General features: G+C 50.6%; 7 protein-coding genes across 7 annotated transcripts; 2 read left to right on the forward strand and 5 right to left on the reverse strand.

The window, feature by feature from the left end:
- Positions 1-2,653: 2,653 nt before the first annotated feature.
- Positions 2,654-3,646, reverse strand: P170DRAFT_355807 (putative multicopper oxidase; the record flags this gene model as incomplete). Its single annotated transcript, XM_024844111.1, has 1 exon — positions 2,654-3,646. One exon carries the CDS (start codon positions 3,644-3,646, stop codon positions 2,654-2,656), a length of 993 nt encoding a protein of 330 aa, XP_024706637.1.
- Positions 3,647-4,994: 1,348 nt separating this feature from the next.
- On the reverse strand, positions 4,995-5,812 carry P170DRAFT_474879 (short chain dehydrogenase/reductase; the record flags this gene model as incomplete). The annotated part of the gene is made up of 2 exons (XM_024853193.1): positions 4,995-5,734; positions 5,785-5,812. 2 exons carry the CDS (start codon positions 5,810-5,812, stop codon positions 4,995-4,997), a joined length of 768 nt encoding a protein of 255 aa, XP_024706638.1.
- A 640-nt stretch (positions 5,813-6,452) lies between these two features.
- tpcF (glutathione S-transferase tpcF) lies at positions 6,453-7,127 on the forward strand (the record flags this gene model as incomplete). The annotated part of the gene is made up of 1 exon (XM_024847645.1): positions 6,453-7,127. The coding sequence occupies one exon, from the start codon at positions 6,453-6,455 to the stop codon at positions 7,125-7,127; it is 675 nt and encodes a 224-aa protein (XP_024706639.1).
- Positions 6,762-8,662, reverse strand: P170DRAFT_509328 (Zn(II)2Cys6 transcription factor domain-containing protein). Its single transcript, XM_024854665.1, has 2 exons — positions 8,607-8,662; positions 6,762-8,554 (listed from the first exon to the last, which is right to left on the reverse strand). Exons 1-2 carry the CDS (start codon positions 8,655-8,657, stop codon positions 7,169-7,171), a joined length of 1,437 nt encoding a protein of 478 aa, XP_024706640.1. The 5' UTR covers positions 8,658-8,662; the 3' UTR covers positions 6,762-7,168.
- Positions 8,663-9,100: 438 nt separating this feature from the next.
- Positions 9,101-13,083, forward strand: P170DRAFT_382753 (glycosyltransferase). Its single transcript, XM_024845615.1, has 8 exons — positions 9,101-9,344; positions 9,405-9,511; positions 9,574-10,189; positions 10,251-11,258; positions 11,307-11,670; positions 11,736-12,041; positions 12,102-12,240; positions 12,298-13,083. The coding sequence occupies exons 1-8, from the start codon at positions 9,280-9,282 to the stop codon at positions 12,987-12,989; spliced, it is 3,297 nt and encodes a 1,098-aa protein (XP_024706641.1). The 5' UTR covers positions 9,101-9,279; the 3' UTR covers positions 12,990-13,083.
- On the reverse strand, positions 13,045-15,586 carry P170DRAFT_164352 (uncharacterized protein). The gene is made up of 5 exons (XM_024842585.1): positions 14,683-15,586; positions 14,379-14,609; positions 13,574-14,321; positions 13,297-13,498; positions 13,045-13,244 (listed from the first exon to the last, which is right to left on the reverse strand). The coding sequence occupies exons 1-5, from the start codon at positions 15,179-15,181 to the stop codon at positions 13,101-13,103; spliced, it is 1,824 nt and encodes a 607-aa protein (XP_024706642.1). The 5' UTR covers positions 15,182-15,586; the 3' UTR covers positions 13,045-13,100.
- Positions 15,587-16,762: 1,176 nt separating this feature from the next.
- P170DRAFT_164375 (uncharacterized protein) lies at positions 16,763-17,323 on the reverse strand. The gene is made up of 2 exons (XM_024842586.1): positions 17,208-17,323; positions 16,763-17,157 (listed from the first exon to the last, which is right to left on the reverse strand). Exons 1-2 carry the CDS (start codon positions 17,261-17,263, stop codon positions 16,875-16,877), a joined length of 339 nt encoding a protein of 112 aa, XP_024706643.1. The 5' UTR covers positions 17,264-17,323; the 3' UTR covers positions 16,763-16,874.
- Between the last annotated feature and the right edge of the window lie 2,968 nt (positions 17,324-20,291).

A 20,291-nucleotide genomic window follows, 5' to 3' on the forward strand; every position in this document is an offset into this window, starting at 1 on the left:
GAGAGGAATTGATTAACCACAGCCAGTTTAATTATAGAATGCAACGTCAGAGATCTGAATCGTTGGTGTGACCTGGTGAAGCTATCCCGAAGAACGGTTCTGCTGTCGCGTCGAGTGGATCCGGTGGGGCGAGTAACCAGTTTTGCTCAATGGCAGTCGGGCAAAAATCTACTATGAAAGGATTTGTCCTAATATATGATTTCTCTGTTGTATTGGATTTTGCACAGGTGCATACAGAAGAAAGACAGCTTCGAGCATTGCGCTCTTTATGAAGACATTTGGAAATCAGTAGCTGTGCACACCTTTCCCATATTAGCTGAGTGCATTATGGGCATTCCTTTACGAAAGAACTTTTGCCCCAACTCCTGCTCAGTGCACTGTTGGTAGTTTCCAGAACGATCCACCTATTGATTCTGAGCCACCGGGCCTTGCTGTTCCGGACTGTCTACAGGACGGCACAGTAACGCCTCGAGTAACCATGAGAGAATATGCTGTGGTTTGTTGAAGCTATATTGATTGGCTTTCATGAATTTGTGCTACTTAGCATTGCTGCTTTTGCACACTCATGCGTATTTGTAGCATAATTGGGCTCCTTTGTATGTACCTACTATCTACAAAATAGGCCACCTTAACTCACCCTCCTTTTGATTTCATAAAAGCATAATAAACATCAAGAAATGAAATGGTCTTCGATTTGTCAACTCATTCTCCCGTAACACCCTCCTTGTCCTATCAACATCTTATAAAGAAAGAAAAAATAAGAAAAAAGAACAGAAAAGAAAAGCTTAATTAATATAAGCAAGCTCAACCGTCATACGCTCGAACGTCAAAGGAAGATCCGAAGTCGGCACACATCGCCTCAGATGCTCATGCAACACGTCCCACTCCTTATCCGGCCTGGTGTTATGTAGAGTCACCAAAAGGCGCGAAAAGCCTTGGGGAGTCGCTCCCATTGCACGACGCCACGTGCCTGCTCTAACACGCTTCCGGCTCTGAGTGAGAATTTCTTCCAGTACACTCATGATCGGGGCATAGACTACGTCAGTGGGCACGTCGAAAACAATAATGCAATCGTTTTCGATCCAGTCGTACGGTTGAGATTCTGTGTCGCAGTCGAAGGCCGCTTCGACGTCATCGACCGGCATATACTTAACTGAACTGCTTTGGAAGAGAGAGCTGAAAGGCATTTTGCATATATGTTTTGCCTTGCTTAAGCGTTGCGTGTGGTTAGAGTAAGAGGGATGTTTTTGTAGATGCCTTGCCTTTCGTCGGAGGTGTTGCGGTGGTGTTGGTTGTCTTCATGCACAAAGTGGACAAGGCGTTCTTTTTTATACAGCAGTACTAACTTCAGTTTCTTTGTTTCTCCGTTTCAAAAAGCCATTCAAAAGATGCTATTTCTTTGACAAAACGTCTTTGTTGGTTTTTGTAAACGGAAAACTACGAAATATATCCTTTACGTGAACAATGGTATGGCCTTGAAGGAACAAACATGAAACAAGAAATAAAGAATGTTCTAGGGTAATATTCGTTGTGAGTATAGCTAAGAAGATATTGTGTGTCCGGTAGATCCCTCCAACAAATTTAAAACTCTGACTTTGCATCGTCAGTCTTACGACAGACAATCCACGACTTTCCCTCAACAACTTCGGAGTATTTGTGAGCAGTAAGACAGGCCTGTCGAGATCGAAGCAAACTTGATTCCGCGCGAGCGAACACGGCGTTTTCATATTCGACAAGGGAGGTACGAAGAGCGTGCGATGAAAACGACCTGCCATGTCAACTATTTACCAAGACGTGTGACAAAATGGAGCCTTACTCTGACACCTGTACGTTGACTCGTTCAACAAGATCCAAGACATCTAGAATAGCATTATTCGCACCCTGCCCGCGATCTAAGAGTCGTTAGTATTGTTATACCCCAGCTGTGTGACACATACACATGGTCATCGTATGTGCCGAGTCTAACCAGAATAACTCGTGGATGTCGATCGCGAGACACTCCCGGCTGAAGAATCCAGTCTTCCACGTTTATGGATCGGACTTCTGTGTCTAGAGGAATGTTCTGTATTAGAGATCGAAAGGGCTCCGCGCAGTCGGCCCCTAGTGACTTCCAAAGTCGAATTCGATACAGACTTGACTCTGTTACGGATATTTGCTTTTCATTAGACCAAGATATGATCAATTGGCACTAATACTTGTCGGTGTTGGTATTCGGTGTATTTAGAACTACATAAGTTGTTAGTCGATTCATGCGACCACGCAAAGTATTCTCACGTACAGCTGAAGAACATGAAGAGGTTCGACTCTGGATGGGTTCCTAAGGACATCAAAGGGGTCGACTTTTTCGGCCCCGGCAATCTCCTCGGCTGTATAGAATGCAGCTGACACTCCACCAATGGCATTTCTCTTGGCGTATCCTTGGCTCAGCTCCTCTGGACAAGTGCAGATCCAGGATTCCATCACCGGGAGGATATCTTAAGATTCAATAGGTTTATTGCCTTTTGTCTAGTGGTCAAACATGCAGACTGTTCACTTGTTGGGCTTGTGGGAGTCCATGACTGAGTAGCAAACAGAACAAACAGGTAACACATCACTACGACGAACGGACGACTTCACTACTTTTTTGCTACTCCAGAATTTTAACATCTATTTATTAAGGGTGCAGTTTACACCCCATACAGGGTGCCGGTGGCTCCTCACTCCCATAAACATCCGGCCGCGGTTTCCCAGTCACGTTCAGGTATCCAACCGCTCCCTTCTCGAGTCTGAAAATGGCATGATCAACAAGAGTATAGGCACCTGGCACGATCATTTGCAATTCAGTTATCGCCGCACCGCCCGGGGGCACCGAGAGCGTGGACAATATATCGGTTGGGGGACTGACAACGCCACCGTCGCGATAGACCTTGCGGAAGTGACTGCCGATGACATGGAATGAGCTGGTGAGATTGGGGCCGGCATTTCCGAAAAACAGTCGAACAGTCTCTCCGGTGTTCGCAGTTAAGGGGTTCTTTGTGAGGGATGAGTCGCTTCCGTTGAAAACGACCACGTTGGGCTCCTCGCGCACAGCATCGGGGTACGAGAACTCGACGGTCTTTTCGGGGCGGCCGTCGATTCCAATCTGCGGGGGCTCATGATAGAACTCGCTCTGGAGGACGTAGTATTCTTTGTCGACGGGCGGGAGATCTTTCTCGGGCTGCACATAGATCATTCCATACATGCCGTTGGCAATGTGAACCGGCACAGGGTTCGCCGCGCAATGATAGACAAAAAGTCCCGGATTGAGGAGTCGAAATCTTGCTTTCTTGACACCATTGGACTCGGCTGTTGTGAGGGCTGCGCCGCCACCAGGACCCGTGAACGCGTGGCAATCAATGTTGTGCTGTCGGCCGCTGAGGTCCTTGTTGTAGAATGTCAGTTCGATGAAGTCGCCGACACGAGCGCGAATGAACGGTCCCGGGATGGTGTCATTGAATGTCCATCCTTCGTACTTGTATTGGCTGGTCATCTGGAATGTTTTCTCGGTCGATGTCAGGTCGACTTCAAGGCGGACGGGATGGTCGCGAGTGATGGGCGGAGGGACATTAGGAGCAGAAGTAAGAACAGCTTTTTCTACCGGGAGCTGCGAGATTTGCTCTTCGGTCATCTCCTCTGGGAAGGGATACGGGTCATCGGAGCCATCGGAGGTGGTCTGCTTTGAGGTGCTATGATTTCCTGATTGAATGGCTGCCGCAATGGGTTTCTCGCGTCGGTTGTAAAGCACAGTGCCAATTCCAAGGGCTGCTAAACCCGCGAGAATTGCGACATTGTTTCGGCTGCTAGCATCGACGGGCTTGTCCGCCTCGGTAGATAATCTTCTGAGCGCAGACTGAGATGATTGGAAAGAGGAACGCCATGGCCTGGCCTTTCCAGCCGAAGCGGCCAGTCGAACCGAGGTCCGGATGTGCGGACGAAACATCACAGAGGTACTCATCGTCAGGGACCTCAATCAATTCCAAATGAGACTCACGGCAGAGACGATGAGGAACGTGAGGTACTGAACGGTCGCCTCAAGATGTGAGACTTGACTGGTATAGATGATGTCACTGCGGCGTCGGTGGCCTCAAATGTGGTTCACTAATCCGAATACCACAACCTGGTTAAACAGGCTTATATGTCAAGCCCGAGAACCTTCAGCTCGAGGCAAGGTTACGCAAGTTTGCTGGGGAATGCAGCCAAGCGCCCCCTTGCGTGCATGATATCAGATCACTTGTCTCACCGCTACCAGGCCACCCAGTTCAGTCGACACATCGTCTCACAACCCCACTCAGACATCCAGATGTAACCCTTAGTGTCGCATGCATAATGGCGTCAAGGAAGAGATTTGGATTTCGCGCATCCCTTTCATAAGTTCATGGGCATATGGGTGACTGAGAGAAATCCCATTTATCCTGGCCATATCCAATATGGCATGGTTATGTCGAAAGACATGGGCCGGATCGTGGAATGGAAAGCTAATTTGTCCCTTACTGCTCCGGATATTCTTCATCTCTGAGGCGCAGATCAAAAGATGTCGGCTACCATCAAGTATGGACGATCGCTGGTAGGGGTTAGTTCTGACGCTGCCAAGATGCGCCAAGACAGAATGCATATTTTACATGTCGATGCAATCGTTCTGGCTAAGATGATACTACAGATCAAAGGTGGAGTGGCTATTACATTAGCAAGCCTAGTTATCCACAAGAATGTTGCGTCGGCTTTTATTTCCACTCCCGATCTCTGTCTGTCTCGATTTCCGCGATCGGAAATCATGACAGCTATGTCACATTCCACCCCTTTTAGGAATTTTAGATAGCAATGCTAATTTCCATTCCTCCAGGGAACCATAGCTTGTAATGAAGATCAAGCATCTCCCAGTGATATTATGATTAAGCAATAATTCCATGGCTGCAACAATCATAACAAACAACCCTTCAGGTACAATCTCCAGTCATCATCCCCTTCCATGCACCCTCCTACCAAGGAAAGACACCATCCTTATGAACAAACCTGCCCACGTCGGCATCCCGTTCTCCCTCTGCAATACTCAGCGCCGTTCTCCCCGGCACCTCTGCATCCCCCGCCATGCCCCATCCACTGCGCGCTTCCTCGCTACGGCCTCGCAGATTGGAACGCACAAACCCAGGACACATCATGAAGATCTTCAGCGCGTGGCCTTGGTCCTGCACCTCGACCCACTCTTGCAGGGCGACCATGTTCAGCGCTGACTTGCTCGATCGGTAAGCTTCCCCCTTCGCGGGGCCGCGGTAGGTCTTGGAGTTCGGGTCCGCCGCCAGTGTCAGGGACCCGACGCCGCTTGTGACGTAGATGGAGTAGGGGTTGGGGGATTTCAGGAGGAGAGGGCGGAAGGTCTCTGAGACGATGGCTGGTCCGACGACGTTCGTTTCGTAGCAGAGGCGCATTCGTCGCGCGGTGTCCTCGAGCTCGCTGAGTCCGCTCACTCCGGCATTGTTGATTAGCACGTCGAGTCGTCCGAATTGTTCCTGCACGATCGATGCAGCGTCGCGGATAGATTGGTGGTCTGTCACGTCAAGTCGGATGGTCGAGAGTGTGTTTTTGGTGGTGGACTGCTGCTCGATCTCGGACTTGGCTGCGTTGGCGTTGTCGAGTGAACGGCAGGCCATGATGATGTGGAACTTGCTCGATGCGCCGGCGAAGACGTTCGATGTGGCATAGCCAACGCCGGAGTTTGCGCCTGAGTCTTGTTAGATTATAATTCTGCAGAATCGAGGGTAGGCGACCTACCAGTGATTAAGACAATTCTTTGGGCCATTGTGAAGTATCAGCGGATGATCAGAAGCGTGATGCCTTTAAACTATGATTGACGGTTATGTTTGAGGTTTGAGAGTCTTCAACTGGAGCCAGAGATCCTTTTTATATTTCAGAGCTCTCTATGGGACCTCCAGCATCCAAAGATCAACGTCACTTTGATTCGGATTTAAGCCGGACAATGGATTTCCTAATCGGGCGAAACCCGCGAGGTATCTCGACGCCGCAAACTGCGACGATGGTGGTGGGTACACCTGCTCCTGTGCAGCCAAAACTTGGCTGTGATTCAACCCCCCAATTTCTCTCCATAATACGTCGCATTTAGGAGATAGGAGTTAGACTGGAGTTAAAGCGACCGCAGAGACCGAGTTGTATAGAGCTGGGCTGGTCCACCGCGCTAGTCCCGATCAGGAGAAACCCGCGAGGTCTATACAGTCACGGTCTTTGGCGTCGGGTGGATCGCTTCATTGTCGGGGGCTCTTGATTTATAATGTCAAATGTTGACGAGAGGATATTCTGGGAAGAGGTGTTGGTTGCAGATGTATAAATGGCTTCATGACTCCCGTCATTTGCAATCTTTCATCTTCACCATCCTCAACATTCTCACTCCAAAAAGAGCTCTCACCAGTTACTTGAAAACAATCATGTCCTCCGATCTCCAACCCATTACCCTCCTGGGCAAGTCCGGCCCTAATCCCCTCAAAGTCGAGATTCTCCTCCGCGAACTCAACATTTCGTACACTGTCAATCCCGTCCCGTTCTCCGAGATCAAGCAACCTGAGTACCTGGCGGTGAACCCCAACGGCCGACTCCCTTCGATCCAGGACGCAAACACGGGTCTCACGCTCTGGGAGTCTGGTGCTATATTTGAGTACCTGATCGAAAAATACGACAAGGAGCATCGACTCAGTTTCCAGCCAGGAACGCCCGAGTTCTACCACGCAAAGCAATGGCTTTATTTCCAAACCACGGGCCAAGGCCCCTACTATGGCCAGATGACTTGGTTCAAGAAGTTTCATGCGGAGAAGGTTCCCAGTGCTGAGGAGAGATATATCAATGAGATCAAGCGCGTGACTGGCGTGCTGGAGAGTCATCTGGAGAAGCAGCGGGAGAAGTTCGGTGATGACGGGGTCTGGTTGGTTGGTGGGAAATTGTCTTTTGCTGATTTGGCATTCATCCCGTGGCAGAGGATGACGGTTATGTTTCTGGCCAAGGAGGAGTTTGATGATGAGGAGTTTCCCATTGTCAAGGGGTGGATGAAGAGGATGGTGGACAGGGAGCTTGTGAAGAAGACGATGGAGGAAAACAAGTTCTTGTAATGTGGACTTCAATAGGCGGCCTCTTATTGAATGAATACCTGTTAGAGCTCTAGCCATTCATCTGTTTCCGCACATTCAAAAACCCCAATCCCAACTACTCTGCCGATCCGAGCGATGGCCGATCTGAACCATGATCGCTGGTCAGGTTTTAAGTGCCTCAATCCAGATGCAATGGTTAGAGGCCATGCCATCAACGTAGCATTGTAAGGCCTGATGCCTTGCGAATTCAACGTAACATTATCTGAGGATTCGACTGTAAATTGCTCCAAGCAGAAGGGCACCGTTGAGGCCAGGTCGTCAGCCAAGCTATCTAGATACGACGAATGGTCTGATCTCTGGTCGGCTACTTCCGCGGCTGGAACAGGGGTAAGGCTCAGACTAATGAGTATGTTCTCGACAAGCATTTTAGTAGCGTAGTACTTAGCCCATACCCCTGCATAAGTCGAGCTAGCGTAGCTGTAGACCATCCGAGAGTAGAAGCCCCGATGATCCAGTGTAAGTTGCTCAGATAGATTGTGACGACGGAAGTCCCATGTTCTAGGGAATGCGGATTTCCACTCGTCCAGTGCCCGATGAAGATGTTGAGCTTCTGCGCTTAGCTCACCAGCAAAAGTGGTGCCCTGCGCACGCTGCCGAAGCTCCAATATGCGTACCATGATCTGATCGTAAGCTAGCTCTAAGCCACTTTCCCCAAACGAACGGCCATCTCGCATCCAATCCGGTAACGTGCGAGATCTCAGTAGCGCAGATCGACTCATGCCGCGCCTAGTATGCTTAATGACGTCCGTTGCCGGATGGTCCTGACTAAACTGAAACTTCCACATCTTCAAAACTGCGGATGCTCCATCGTGGTGAGAAAAGCTCGGCAGGTACGAATCCACTCGACTCTCCGGCGCCGACACGGCCGGATGATGCACTAAATCCTCATACCGACTCATGAAGAAGATGGCTAAGAGACAGACATCGACATTATCAGGCTCCAGTCGCTGAATAGCTGGCTGGACCTTCTGCAAAACCTGTTCGTATGCCTTTGACGCCTGCACCGCCGCCTCGGGGTGCTGATGCGTCCTTGCAAACGTGCCGAGAGCCATTGTCGACACGGCCATATCAAGCAGCTGTGACTTCCGAAAGGTTTCCCGACCGGCGATATAGTCGTCACCTAGAGTGCGGATGAATCCCGGTGTCTCCTTGGGTGCCTGCAGGTAATTCTGAAAATAGAAGGTCATCGCTTGCGCTTTGACGTCGCCTGATTCATGATGGGGGTTTGGAATGTGCCCTCCGGATCGAGGTCCTCTGGGTCGTTTGACCTTTCCATCTGCGTAAGGATTCTCGCTGTGGATGAAAGAAAGCGATTGTGGATCTGCTAGTCCATGGCATTCTCGACGAGACTTGATGCAGCGTTGGCAGATGGGAAAGGTTCCATCGCACTGCGCCAGAAGTTAGCCGTGCCAGGCTGAGAGAATAGATTCAAGTCTGCACCTTGATTCGTCTTGTCTTACATGTGTGGCAGCCGGGACTTGGAAACGGCATTTCTGTGGATGCGATGCGATTGATTGCAAGACTCTCGCAGGATGACGGCGCACGGTGGCCTCAGGCAGTTCGCGCGTTTCGCCATATCGGGACTAGTGTAGTTCCAGGTCACGTGGTGCCATCTCTTCAGCTCCAAAATAACTTCTTTCCTTCTTTTCTCTTGTCTCTCTCATTTGACTCAAGAGTCATGAAATAAACAATAATGAACAAGTTAAATCAAAAAATTGAAAATTCGGTTGCGGAAAGTCTTATTCTAGTCATCCAAATTCAAGATGCCTCGGAACCAAAGCAGCAACTAAAAATATATTCGGGTTACTACTGAAGAATACTCTGTCTGCGGCGTTTCCAGCAGCGCCCAAGACGCTGATTTGGTGAATGAGCGAGTTCCTGCTCCATGACGCGAAGGAATGTTTACTTCCACTAACCAACGCTCCTCGCGCTAGGCAGAGTAGGACAGAGTAACGATCGTCAGCCCCCAAGCGTGGCGCAGGCTAGACAGCACACGCCAAGATGTCGTCACTCGTCGTTCTGCCTCTTTGATCGAGCTCTTTTGTCAGCTCCTCCTTTCGGTCTCTGCCCAGCTAGACTCAGATGAATTTTGCTTGGCGGTCTAACCCTCGCGATGAGTGCTGAAAGTCATCAGAATGACCCTCACGGAGGTGATGGGTCGGAAAAAGCTGCGTATACGTTTGTGCTTACTGGTTCCACTCGAGAAAGAGGACACTCGACAGCTAATCCGGTCACTAGATTATACCTACCGCGAGAGAGCAGTCAGAATGCTCCACCGATTTCTGTCGATCCGGACCAAGTTGACATCGCAGACGATGAGACACAGACCCAGGCTGAAGTAACAGGTATAGCTTCTTAGAAGTGATGGCAAGGGCACAGTCTAGACCGATTGACTAACAGACTACAGACGATGGACGGGTCGACATCGTCCTGAACGAACGTGCAAATTGTCTGTCAAATTTCTTCGATTCAACTCTGCAACCGCAACAATCCGCAGACAAACCACCCGTGTCGCAATCCCAGCAGCATGAGTCATCTCCCCTTTCACCTCTTGCACTCAACGTCGTCATCCACGTCGTCGGGTCAAGAGGCGACGTGCAGCCATTTGTGGCGCTGGGAAAGGTTCTTCGCGACCGGTATGGCCATCGCATTAGGATTGCGACCCACGCCAAGTTCCAGAAGTTGGTTGAGTCCAATGGCCTGGAGTTCTTCAATATCGGCGGTGACCCAGAGCAGCTGATGGCGTTTATGGTCAAGAATCCAAGCCTGGTGCCGGATCTGAGTGTTGCGAATGTGACGGATATTCGACGCAGAAGGAGAGAGATGGGTTTGATATTAGACGGGTGCTGGAGGTCTTGTTTCGAGCCAGGAAACGGACTCGAAGGCGGAGAGGGCGAGGGTGACAGCGATGGGGACATCAGCATACGGCCATTCATCGCGGACGCTATCATCGCCAATCCACCGAGCTTTGCGCATATCCATTGCGCGGAGAAGCTGGGTGTTCCATTGCATATCATGTTCACGTTCGTTTACCCCCTTTCCGCTCAATTTCGGTCCAAGAGGAATTGAATCTGACGATTCCAGAATGCCGTGGTCACCCACTTCGTCTTTCCCACACCCCCTAGCCAACATCCGATCCTCCAACATCAGCTCCGCAAAGTCGAACCTGGTCAGCTACTCACTAGTCGAAATGCTCACCTGGCAGGGCCTCGGCGACGTGGTGAACAACTTCCGCGAGTACACACTTGGCCTAGCACCTCTCTCCACCCTGACCGCCACGGGACTGCTCGCCCGTCTCAAGGTCCCGCAAACGTACTGCTGGTCCCCAGCACTCATTTCCAAACCTTCCGACTGGGCTAGTCATATCTCGATCAGCGGATTTTGCTTCCTGGCGGCGGGCGAGTCGTACGAGCCTGAGCCTGGGTTGAAAGCGTTTCTGGACGCCGGACCAATGCCGATATACATCGGATTCGGGAGCATTGTGGTTGACGACCCGATCGCTATGACAAGGCTACTGTTTGAGGCCGTCAGGAAAAGTGGACAGCGCGCGCTTATTTCCAAGGGATGGGGTGGGCTAGGAGAGAACGATGCTGTTGGTGTACCGGATGGTGTTTATCTACTCGGAAACTGCCCGCACGACTGGCTCTTCCAGAAGGTCTCTTGTGTTATTCACCACGGCGGTGCTGGCACTACTGCCGCGGGAATCGCTCTCGGAAAGCCGACCATCATTGTGCCGTTCTTTGGAGACCAACCCTTCTGGGGAGAGATGGTCGCTAAGGCTGGCGCTGGGCCAAGTCCGATTGATCATAAGCTCCTAACAGCGGATAACCTCGCGGATGCTATTTCCATGGCACTTCAGCCGGATGTCCAGCGGCGCGCGCAGGAGCTCGGACGCCTAATCAAGGAGGAAGATGGAGGTCGAGTGACTGCTGAGTCGTTTCAGGATCGTCTTGATATGAACAACATGCGGTGCAGTATGCATCCATCCGAGAAGGCCGTGTGGAAGGTCAAGAGAAGTCCGTTCAATCTGAGCGCTACGGCTGCAATGGTACTGGCGCATGAAGGACTGATAGACTTGAGTCAATTGCGACCGTGAGTATTCTTCCTCTGACTAAAATATTACCGTACTAAGATGAATAGGGTTCGTACGAAGGAGTATCAGACGACAGGTGACCCGGTCGATCCATTCACAGGCGGAGCCATTGCTTTAATGGGCTCCATTGGAAGCATCGGAGTTGCAATCGTTGACATGCCACGCCAGGTTGTCAAATCCATATTGGAGACAGATAGATCGAAGCAAAGCCCCCGATCGGGATCCAACCCTTCCACCAGCGATCTTCCAGCACCATCAAACGAGACCAGTGATCAAAACGTCGACGACCGTCGACAAAGCGATAAAGAAACCGTCGTCCCAGCGAACAACGATCCATCGGATCTCGTTGTTGACGACCCACGACAAGAAGGTGTCGAAAGACTGCGCGGTGGCAAGAAATCGTCGTCCAAGGTACTCTTTTCCCCATATTCCCTCGTGAATCCCCAAACAAGCCTTAACGATGAAATTAAATTCAGACGTTTAAATACGGACTTTTCAAAGAAGTCTCCGGCCAAGACGACATCGCAGCCCGCAGATCCAAAGCCTCGGACGCGATATACCGACAAGCCCCAGAGCCGCGGGACTCGGTCGCGTCCGATGCCGCCCGAGGCGCAGGAAAGGGGATGGGTCGCATTCTCGGACGAGGCTTCCGCAGCCCGTTGGACTTCACCATGGGAATCTCCAAGGGGTTTCGGAACATTCCGAAAATGTATGGCGATACTACTTCCCGCGAGGTCGACCAGGTGACGGGGTTCCATAGTGGGCTGAGGACAGCCGGCAAGGTTTGTATTCTCGTTCTTCGTGACTGGCCTCGTGTCTGACTGACGGATTCGGTTATCCAGGAACTTGGTTTGGGATTCTACAATGGTATCACCGGGATCTTCACGCAGCCTATTCGAGGACTGAAGCAGGAGGGGTTCAGCGGGTTCGTGAAGGGGATAGGGAAAGGTGTAGGCGGTGTTGTCTTCAAACCTGGTGCTGGTAAGTCCCGCGTATCCCTTTTACTATCCGATGAGTGAATGGCTGACATCCACCCAGCAATCTGGGCCATCCCAGCATACACCTTCCAGGGTGTGTACGAAGAAGTGCAAAAATACTTCGGCAGCGGACTGGCAAGCTACATTGCCACGACACGGTACATGGAAGGAAAGCTTGGGGCGGATAGACTTACCGAAGACGAGCGCCAACAGATCGTCCAACGATGGCTCAGTCGCGAGCAAAGAGAGCATGATCTCATCGAGTGGTGGCGGGCGTCGCAACGACGGCGTCGGGAGAGGTTGTCTAGGGGTCACTCTATGTCGACCTCCTCGTCTACTGAACTGGATCCTGGTTTTGCTGGAAGGGGACCACCGCCAGAGCTGCCACCACGGAATGAAAATAGGGATAGTTATGGAATCATAAACTCGGGTGAGACAACAGAGAGAGACGCCATTCTCGTACCCGAGTTGGATGGGACAGCTGCGTTGTCCGACCGATCCTCTCATGGTGGATTTGACTCTGGAGCACCACCTGCCTATGATCAGGGCACGTCAAGGCAGCATGAAGAGTTTGACCAAATCTCAGAAGAAGAGCAGATGAGAAAGGCCTTGGAGCTCTCTCTATTATCAGAGGCCGAACGCCAATCGCAGCTCGAGCAAAGCCAAAGAGAAGAAGAGATTGTCATGGAGTACATGAGAAAGGCCAGTCTGGCTGAAGCTGAAATGAAGGAGAAAATGAAGTCTGGTCACTAGCCGGTTCAACACGAATCATGAGAGGTTATTAATGTAATATTCACAATGGTCTAGATGCATATCACCAAACATTATCATACAGGGTCAATTATACATGGTCTATAAATCCGTCTATCCCAAACTCAATAATCGCATGCGCGGTGGTTGAGCCTCCAGCATGGCATCCCACCATCCTTGTTGTATTACACTGTCGAATGGGTGGTTGTTGATCCACCCAAACAGACTGGAGAGACATGATAAAACCGGGGAAATATTCTAGTAGGGTTAGTGATTGACTCGATGCACGATCGGGGAAAGAGAAACTTACCCCTTTATTACGTTTTTGAATGCTGTTCAACCTTTCGTATAACCTTTCCGTTTTGTCTCGATACCCCGAGGTTAATGCAGCGATGAAGACACACCATAGAGGGTAGGCTGCTGTGTATAGGGGTCCTTCGATAGGAAGGCGCATAATAATATCAAAGAGCTTCGCCTGCATATTGACGACCTGGGAATGTAGTGGAGTTGCACTACATAGAGGTTAGTTGGCTATCATCAAATTTGCACGAAAACAAAAAACAAGAGAGAGAGAGAGAGAAACATACCCAAGTACACGGCAAAGCAGGTATAGGCGTGCCGCCAGCTGATATGCCTGTGCCGTTTGCAGAGCGACCTCAAGAGACTCGCCCGGTGTCTGATAACACCATTGGTTCATCATCACGATCTCATCATCTAGCGCCTCTGCCGCTGCGATTCGCTCTTCGTCCGACATCGACAGCGTAGCAAGCGTTGTGATACGGGAGATCGTGCTGAGCATGCGACGCGACATTCCCAGGATGCCGCAGACTCGCTGCGACTCGCGCGGCGGACATTGCAACAACCAGTCGGACGATCCCTCGTGACGGTTCTGAATCTGGTTGGTTGTTTGAGCAGTCAACGCCAGCGTTAACTGGTAGGTCATGAACAGAGCTGATTCAGAAGTCGGGTCGAATCCACCCCCGGCGCCTTGAAACCCCCCGAGCATCCGTACGTGCCACGACCAGCACATATCTGTGTCGCTCTCATTTATCACTCCGTGGTGAACTAGCAGCATCCCTGCTGCTAGACAGCTTTCTGTAGTAGCATGTCCTTCGCTGAGGTCGCGCTGCAGCGCCTGCGCCGCCAGCACCATATAGTTGTGGTTCATGTATCCATACTTCGTTCCCTCCGATAGGGCATAATCTCGCATGTACGAGGCACTGACACTGAAAAGCGCATTTCGTGTGCTTTCGGAATGCAGTGCGATGGGTAAAATCGCCAGGTAGGCGTTTTCTTCGGCGAAAAGTGTTTGGCCCGGTGCGAACATATTAATATCTGACCGCGACCGATGTTAGCTCTGTTGACCCTCTGCTAGGAATCCTTGAGACTTACAAAAGTCTAATAGATCTCGTTCCATCTCGTTGCTCCACAACCCGCGGTAGTTTATCGTCGCGGGTCTCAATTTAATCAATCCATTGTATGACATTAGGGGATCCCACGACAGCGGTTCCGATGAGGTGCTGGCCGAGTCAGAAATTACCGAGGCACAGCCAGCAGAATAGGGACGTTCGATTTCGGATGCAGCAGACGAGGCATCGGAGTGAGCAGCTTCAAGCGAATAGCCTGTCGGAGAAAAGCTGTTAGCCATGCATCCTACCAGTCAATGTTACCTCATTTCCGGTACCAGGAAACCTACCAACCAGACTGGCGCGCAGGTCCATGCACGCTTTCTCCTTGTGCAGACGGACCCGCTCCAGGCGCTGCAGCACCAACTGTGTCGACGCAGGATCGTAGATAAGAGCGTGGTACCGAGGCTGGTTGTGGAGCTCGGCCCGCAAACACTCCAGTTGCTCGCTGTTCATATCCACAACGCGCCAGAGCAGCTGGCCCAGGATTTCTAACAGCGCAACCCCGGGCCCATCCTCTACCATCCAATGTCGAATCACCGCAATCCCTCGGCGACCATTCTTTTGTTTCCCTTGAGACGGCGGTTCGACCACTGCGGAGAGCAACCGGTCGACGTATGTGAAGTCCAACGTGGGCGACCCAGATGATGCGGGTCTGGCAAGATATCCTAGTGCGTCGATGGCAGCACCGAGAGCCCGCTGGACTTTGTCTGGCCGGGCAGCATCCGCTTTTCGACTCATACTTTCGTGGTATAGGGAGATGTGAGCGTGAGTGTGGGGGACTGGCATGAGGCGAGAAGAAGAAAAAGTGTGAAAGTCCAACGAGCGATCGACCTGGACTTAAGTATGATGACGGGGTGTGATCACTCCCCTGTCGGGATAGAGGCTCGACCGACAGAAAAATAAAAATAAAATAGACGAAGAAGCAAGGCCTTGCGTCAGGGGACCCTAGTATGACCATGCAGGAACTCGGCGGCGCAGTACGCTAGAAGCCAGAAAGAAAGAAATTTCATCCTATCAAGCCACGGGTGAGCCATCTGGCTGTATGACGGATTGACAAATCCACGTGTGGGATGCACGCCCGATACCACTAGGGGAAGGTGTCTTGCTGAGCGATCGGGGAAAGCATGGGCTAAAGCGTCATCCTATGCGAATCTCCATCACCCCTGCAGTTACTATTCAAGGATTTGTCAATCCGCCAGAGTCGATCCCGGAACCTCAGTGGTGGAATGGACCCTAGAATCAGGCCCGCTGCCACGAGGGATTCGCTTCTATGCATGCCTTTCCAGCTAAGCAGGGAATGGACAGAATAGGCGAAGCAAACGGGGATTTCGGACATTTCTGAAACGTAGTTTGGCCCCCTCCTGCCACCGACTTTCGAAGCAGACATGAAACCAACCCCCTCATCTGGGATCTGGCAGCAAGTCGCTGACTGCATAATGCGGTGAACCTCCAGAAGCCGCTCTCTTGTCGGTGGATTGGACCGCAACGCTTAGATGTGGAATATGTTTGCTGTGCTCAGTCCCCACGCTCATGATTCATGTCGGACAGGTTCACAATCGAAATCTTTTTTTGGCCCCCTCCCTTGCTGAAGTGTTCTCTGTTCTCCGTCTCAGATCTTCTCTTCTCTCTAGACTTGAAACACAGAAAGAATGCGGCATGCGCATCTTGCCGGAAATAGAGATGTGGACGCTCAAGGGGGGATAGTTGGCGTCTCTAGTGTCTCTAGCCCTACCGCCCCCAACCACTCGTGGGCCTGCGCCGGCCCCGCCGTCTCCATAGCGGCGCCATCGACTGCATTTCATTTGGCAGGTTTATATTGCGTGTATGGAAGCTGCAGACGCAGATGACCATGCCACTTTCCTGGGGGCCGAATCTCGGGTTCCCATTGGACTTGACGCCGTCAGGGATTAGTCTGCTCGTGGTCTGCGCTTGTCCCGGATTCATAGATAGTGCTGATGTGATGCTGAAAATGATTAATGGTTCTCAGGCCTACTGGTCCTAGTTCCTGTCAACGTGTTGACTAATCCCTGTGGTCTCCACGTTTTGAATGTTCACGCGATGATGATCGAATGGTAAGCGTCATAGGCGTTGTCTGGTTCAGCCGTACGGGGCAGAAAAGAGATTCGAACAAGCCACGAACGAAATGGTCACCCGGTTGGCTTGGGTTGTTGCACTTTACCTACAGAAGCCGACCAGAGGAACCTCTCGAACAGGAAACTGATCAAGGAAGTTTTTGCGCTCGCACGGGCATCTGATATCAGCCGCATCTTGCCACAATAGCCAGGCAAACACCGGTCGATGGCGTCTGGGCGTGTCGATATATCGCTATCCAAGACATTCAGGCCTCCATATCATCGCTCCTATTCATTGTCATCGGGAGACTGGTCCTGAATCTCCACGTCTGGTTTTCCGGGAACCCCGATCAAATCTACCGGTTGAAACCTCGTCTCAAGATATTCCTTTCCTCGGATCCTTCCTGTCAATCGTTTGATAGCTTGTAATGTAGTGTCAATTCTGAAACTTGAACCCGAGATCGCCGAGTCGGCGACAGATCCCAGGTCCTTGGTTCGGTTTTCATTTTGTGTGGGTGGGTGTCAGTGACAGGGGCGTGGAGACTGGCATGGATCTCTACAGCGATCATGTTCCAGGAAAAGCTCCCTTGAACCAGGCTGTGTTGTACTTTAATTTGTGTCCGGGGCTGTGTGTCGCTGTGATTGCTCAGATGAAGATGAGGTAGTATCCGACAGGGGGGATGCATGCAGCTAGCAGCAGTTAACGCGCAGAGCCCGTTGCAGCCTGCGAGCATACGAACCTGGCCATGTGGCCACTAAGGTGGCTCTTGTTTAGAGTGCTGCTACGCCAGTTCATGGAGAGCTTCCGGTGGGGGACAAAACTCGGGGGTCGCTTGCTCACTGCGTTCAGCTGTGGTTTGGTTGTTGCATGGGGAAGAGAAATTTTAAAATGACGGATCGACACCCCTGTCGCTACAGAAGAATCCTTCTTGTCTCATGATGTTCTAGTGCGTTCCACGCATTGACTGGCGCATGTCATTTGTCTGGAGATCAGTTATCACTGAAGTTGACCGGACCTAGCGGAGGCCGTCCTGACGTGATTGCGCTTGGTGTCTGCCGCTAGCTGGACGCTACCTCCAGTCCCACCCAGCTGAAGGCCAAGAAACGGTCGTTTCCCGAGCGGATCGACATGTCAATTCCTTTGAGAGAAAAGTACTCACCGGCGCCGCATATCTCCCTGTTCGGTGTCTGTGGATAGGCGGACCATGCTATTATTTAGTGGCAAGATTGTCACAACTGACGCAGTTCATTGGTGGAATTTTATCCATGGACCAATAAAACATAGTAGACGTGTCACGAGAACGTTTCCCAGCCGTTCCAATCAATTGGTCTTTGAGCTCAATATGGCCATGAGTTTGGCTCTGTTGTACCCGTCTTTTGGGGGAGGTCGGCGTGTCCCGATGAGTAAAAGTCGAGCAAGCTCTCACCCAATGACATTTGGGCGATTGTGGGATGATGGAACCTTTCTCACTCACATTGAGGAATTCCTCTGAGTCTCATAAAAAGACTTCCTCAATGGGACCCGGGTGCTCTAAAGAGCACAAGTCGGAGGGAAAAAGATCATTGGAATTTGGGGGTGATAAGAGCCGCGACATAATCACGAGTTTGGAAGATCGCCGCCCTGTAGCTAAATCTCGACACCATATTAGATTATTCTTTGCTGGAACAGATGAATTTTAGAAAAGCGCCTCTCCCTCGACCGTATGGAGTGGCATTTTCCTGGGGCAGCCATTCATACCAAATGAAATCACGATCCTCAAATATGAGTTACCGAGTTCGAGGAGCTAGACCAGGATTGTGAGTACTAGTAAACACATTGCCTATGATGCCGCCGATTAGTCCGCCGACCTTTGTAAAGCTCTTAACAGGAAACAGTCTGGGCCTCTTTCGACCTCTGAGATGAGTATACTAATTCTGTTCCTCTCAGTGAGTTCTTGGGGGATCCAGGCATGGGGCTAGTTGGTGCTATACCGTAATGTACATCCTTTACTGTATACGCGCGAGCTTCTGGGGTATGTCATTAGGGAGGCAGTTGGCCTTTCTGATCAACCTCGCTATGATATCACCATCGAGGAGTGGATCACGGTGACGCAGACTCAACTTGACCATTTGCCAACTCTGCTCTCTGCACATGGCACCACGAATATTGCCTTCATTTCATTGAGCGGCCAATTCGATCTACCACACAGCGACCATCGGGCGATTAGCCTGCCCGCGGCGGATTCTAGCACGTTGGAAGCCTCTAGCATCGCAAGATTTGCAAAGTGGGTCACACTGTGGTCTCACCTCTAGCGAGATAATCACATTCTCAGTTTAGCAAATGCCATGGACGGGCTCCTCGACCGGGGGACCGCTCCCTGATTCAATTATCATGACAAATACTGGGAAAGAATTGATGAAAGGGTTGAGGGAAAGAGAAAAGGGAAAGAATGCCGCCGATGAACGAAGTAGCGAAATGTAACCGGGATCAGGTGACCCCTGTCGAGATGGACCCTGTTGAAATGAACCCTGTCTTGATGATCCCTGTCAAAAACACCCCTGTCGTCCATAGTTGCTTCGCAAAAAAAGCCAAAAAAGGAAAGGATGAGGGGACTTCGTTCATGGGTGATCAACCTACTCGCCATGGTTTCGCGATTTGACCCAAGGCTACTTTGCTGCATATAATGGGGCAAAAACAGTTGATCTCCCGCTCCACCTCGTTAGCAATGGTGTGACATACCTGAGATTTACATCTGCCATATGCCAAGCGCGCTCAAGACAGGGGTCATTGCACGATTCATCCCAAGAAGTGGTTAAAGAGAAGAGAGGGAATTCACTGTCTGTCTTGATATTCTTAGGGACTGAAAGTCCTAGTCGTTGATATCCTTATTCAATCATATTCAATGTCTTGATGTGCTTCCCAGAATGCGTTAATTATAGGTTCATGTACTGATAAGTCCAAAGAACAGGAGCCTGGTTGTCGCAATTTCATGTCCCTGTTCAAAATCACAGGGACCGCCCATCTCGATTGAGGTAGTAATGGTAGCTTGGCTGGATTTCAATCCATGCAATGTCTTCTTAGCGATTGAAATTTCTGCATCTGGCCGTACTAGCCTAGATACTCCATCGGGTTGGGGATATCAATGCACTGTCTTCTCCACTTCCCTGGTTTTAGAAAGATTAAAACACCATCGAAAATGTGGCTTCAGCTGAACAGTATGATTTGTTTCATTCATGAGGCTTTCTGTGCTCTTTTCCCAGTACAATTCCAGAATATTGGGGGCAGAGACAAATGACAAATAGCAACTTCACCCCTGTTAGTAAAGTTTCGAAAGCGTCGTGAATGTTAGCTTCCGACGACACTATCCTGTGCAATATACTCAAAGTGTCCATTGTGGGTCTGATTCTAATATATGATCAAGGTGGTATCAGTTCAATGTCACCCTTCATGGGTGTGTATGAACTAATGAGAAAACTCTCGGTCGTGGCCAGAGTGACGATATGAAAGTATGCCGAATAAAAGGTGCCCTTGTTTAGAAAATGCCTTTTGTCTCACAAATTGAGCTGTCTTTTTGGATATCTCCGGACAGCCGTGCCTATTGAAACTTTAAACATTCCCTCTTACCAAACATAATGAACATAGGCTTTGAGACGTTGGATAAAGGTTCTGCTATGAGTGCAGGGGAAAACACTCTGAATTATGATGCTTTTGTATGCTCACAATTCGCTATGCGCACCTCTTTCTGAGGACGATCTTTTCGATAATAGGCTCCACTTGGAGCATAACCATTGCATGCCTGACGATCGACAGATTGAAACACAACCCGAGCTTCATGGTGGGGTGG

This window comes from Aspergillus steynii, assembly GCF_002849105.1.
Source record: "Aspergillus steynii IBT 23096 chromosome Unknown P170scaffold_3, whole genome shotgun sequence".
In the NCBI taxonomy this organism is placed as follows: Eukaryota; Fungi; Ascomycota; class Eurotiomycetes; order Eurotiales; family Aspergillaceae; genus Aspergillus; species Aspergillus steynii.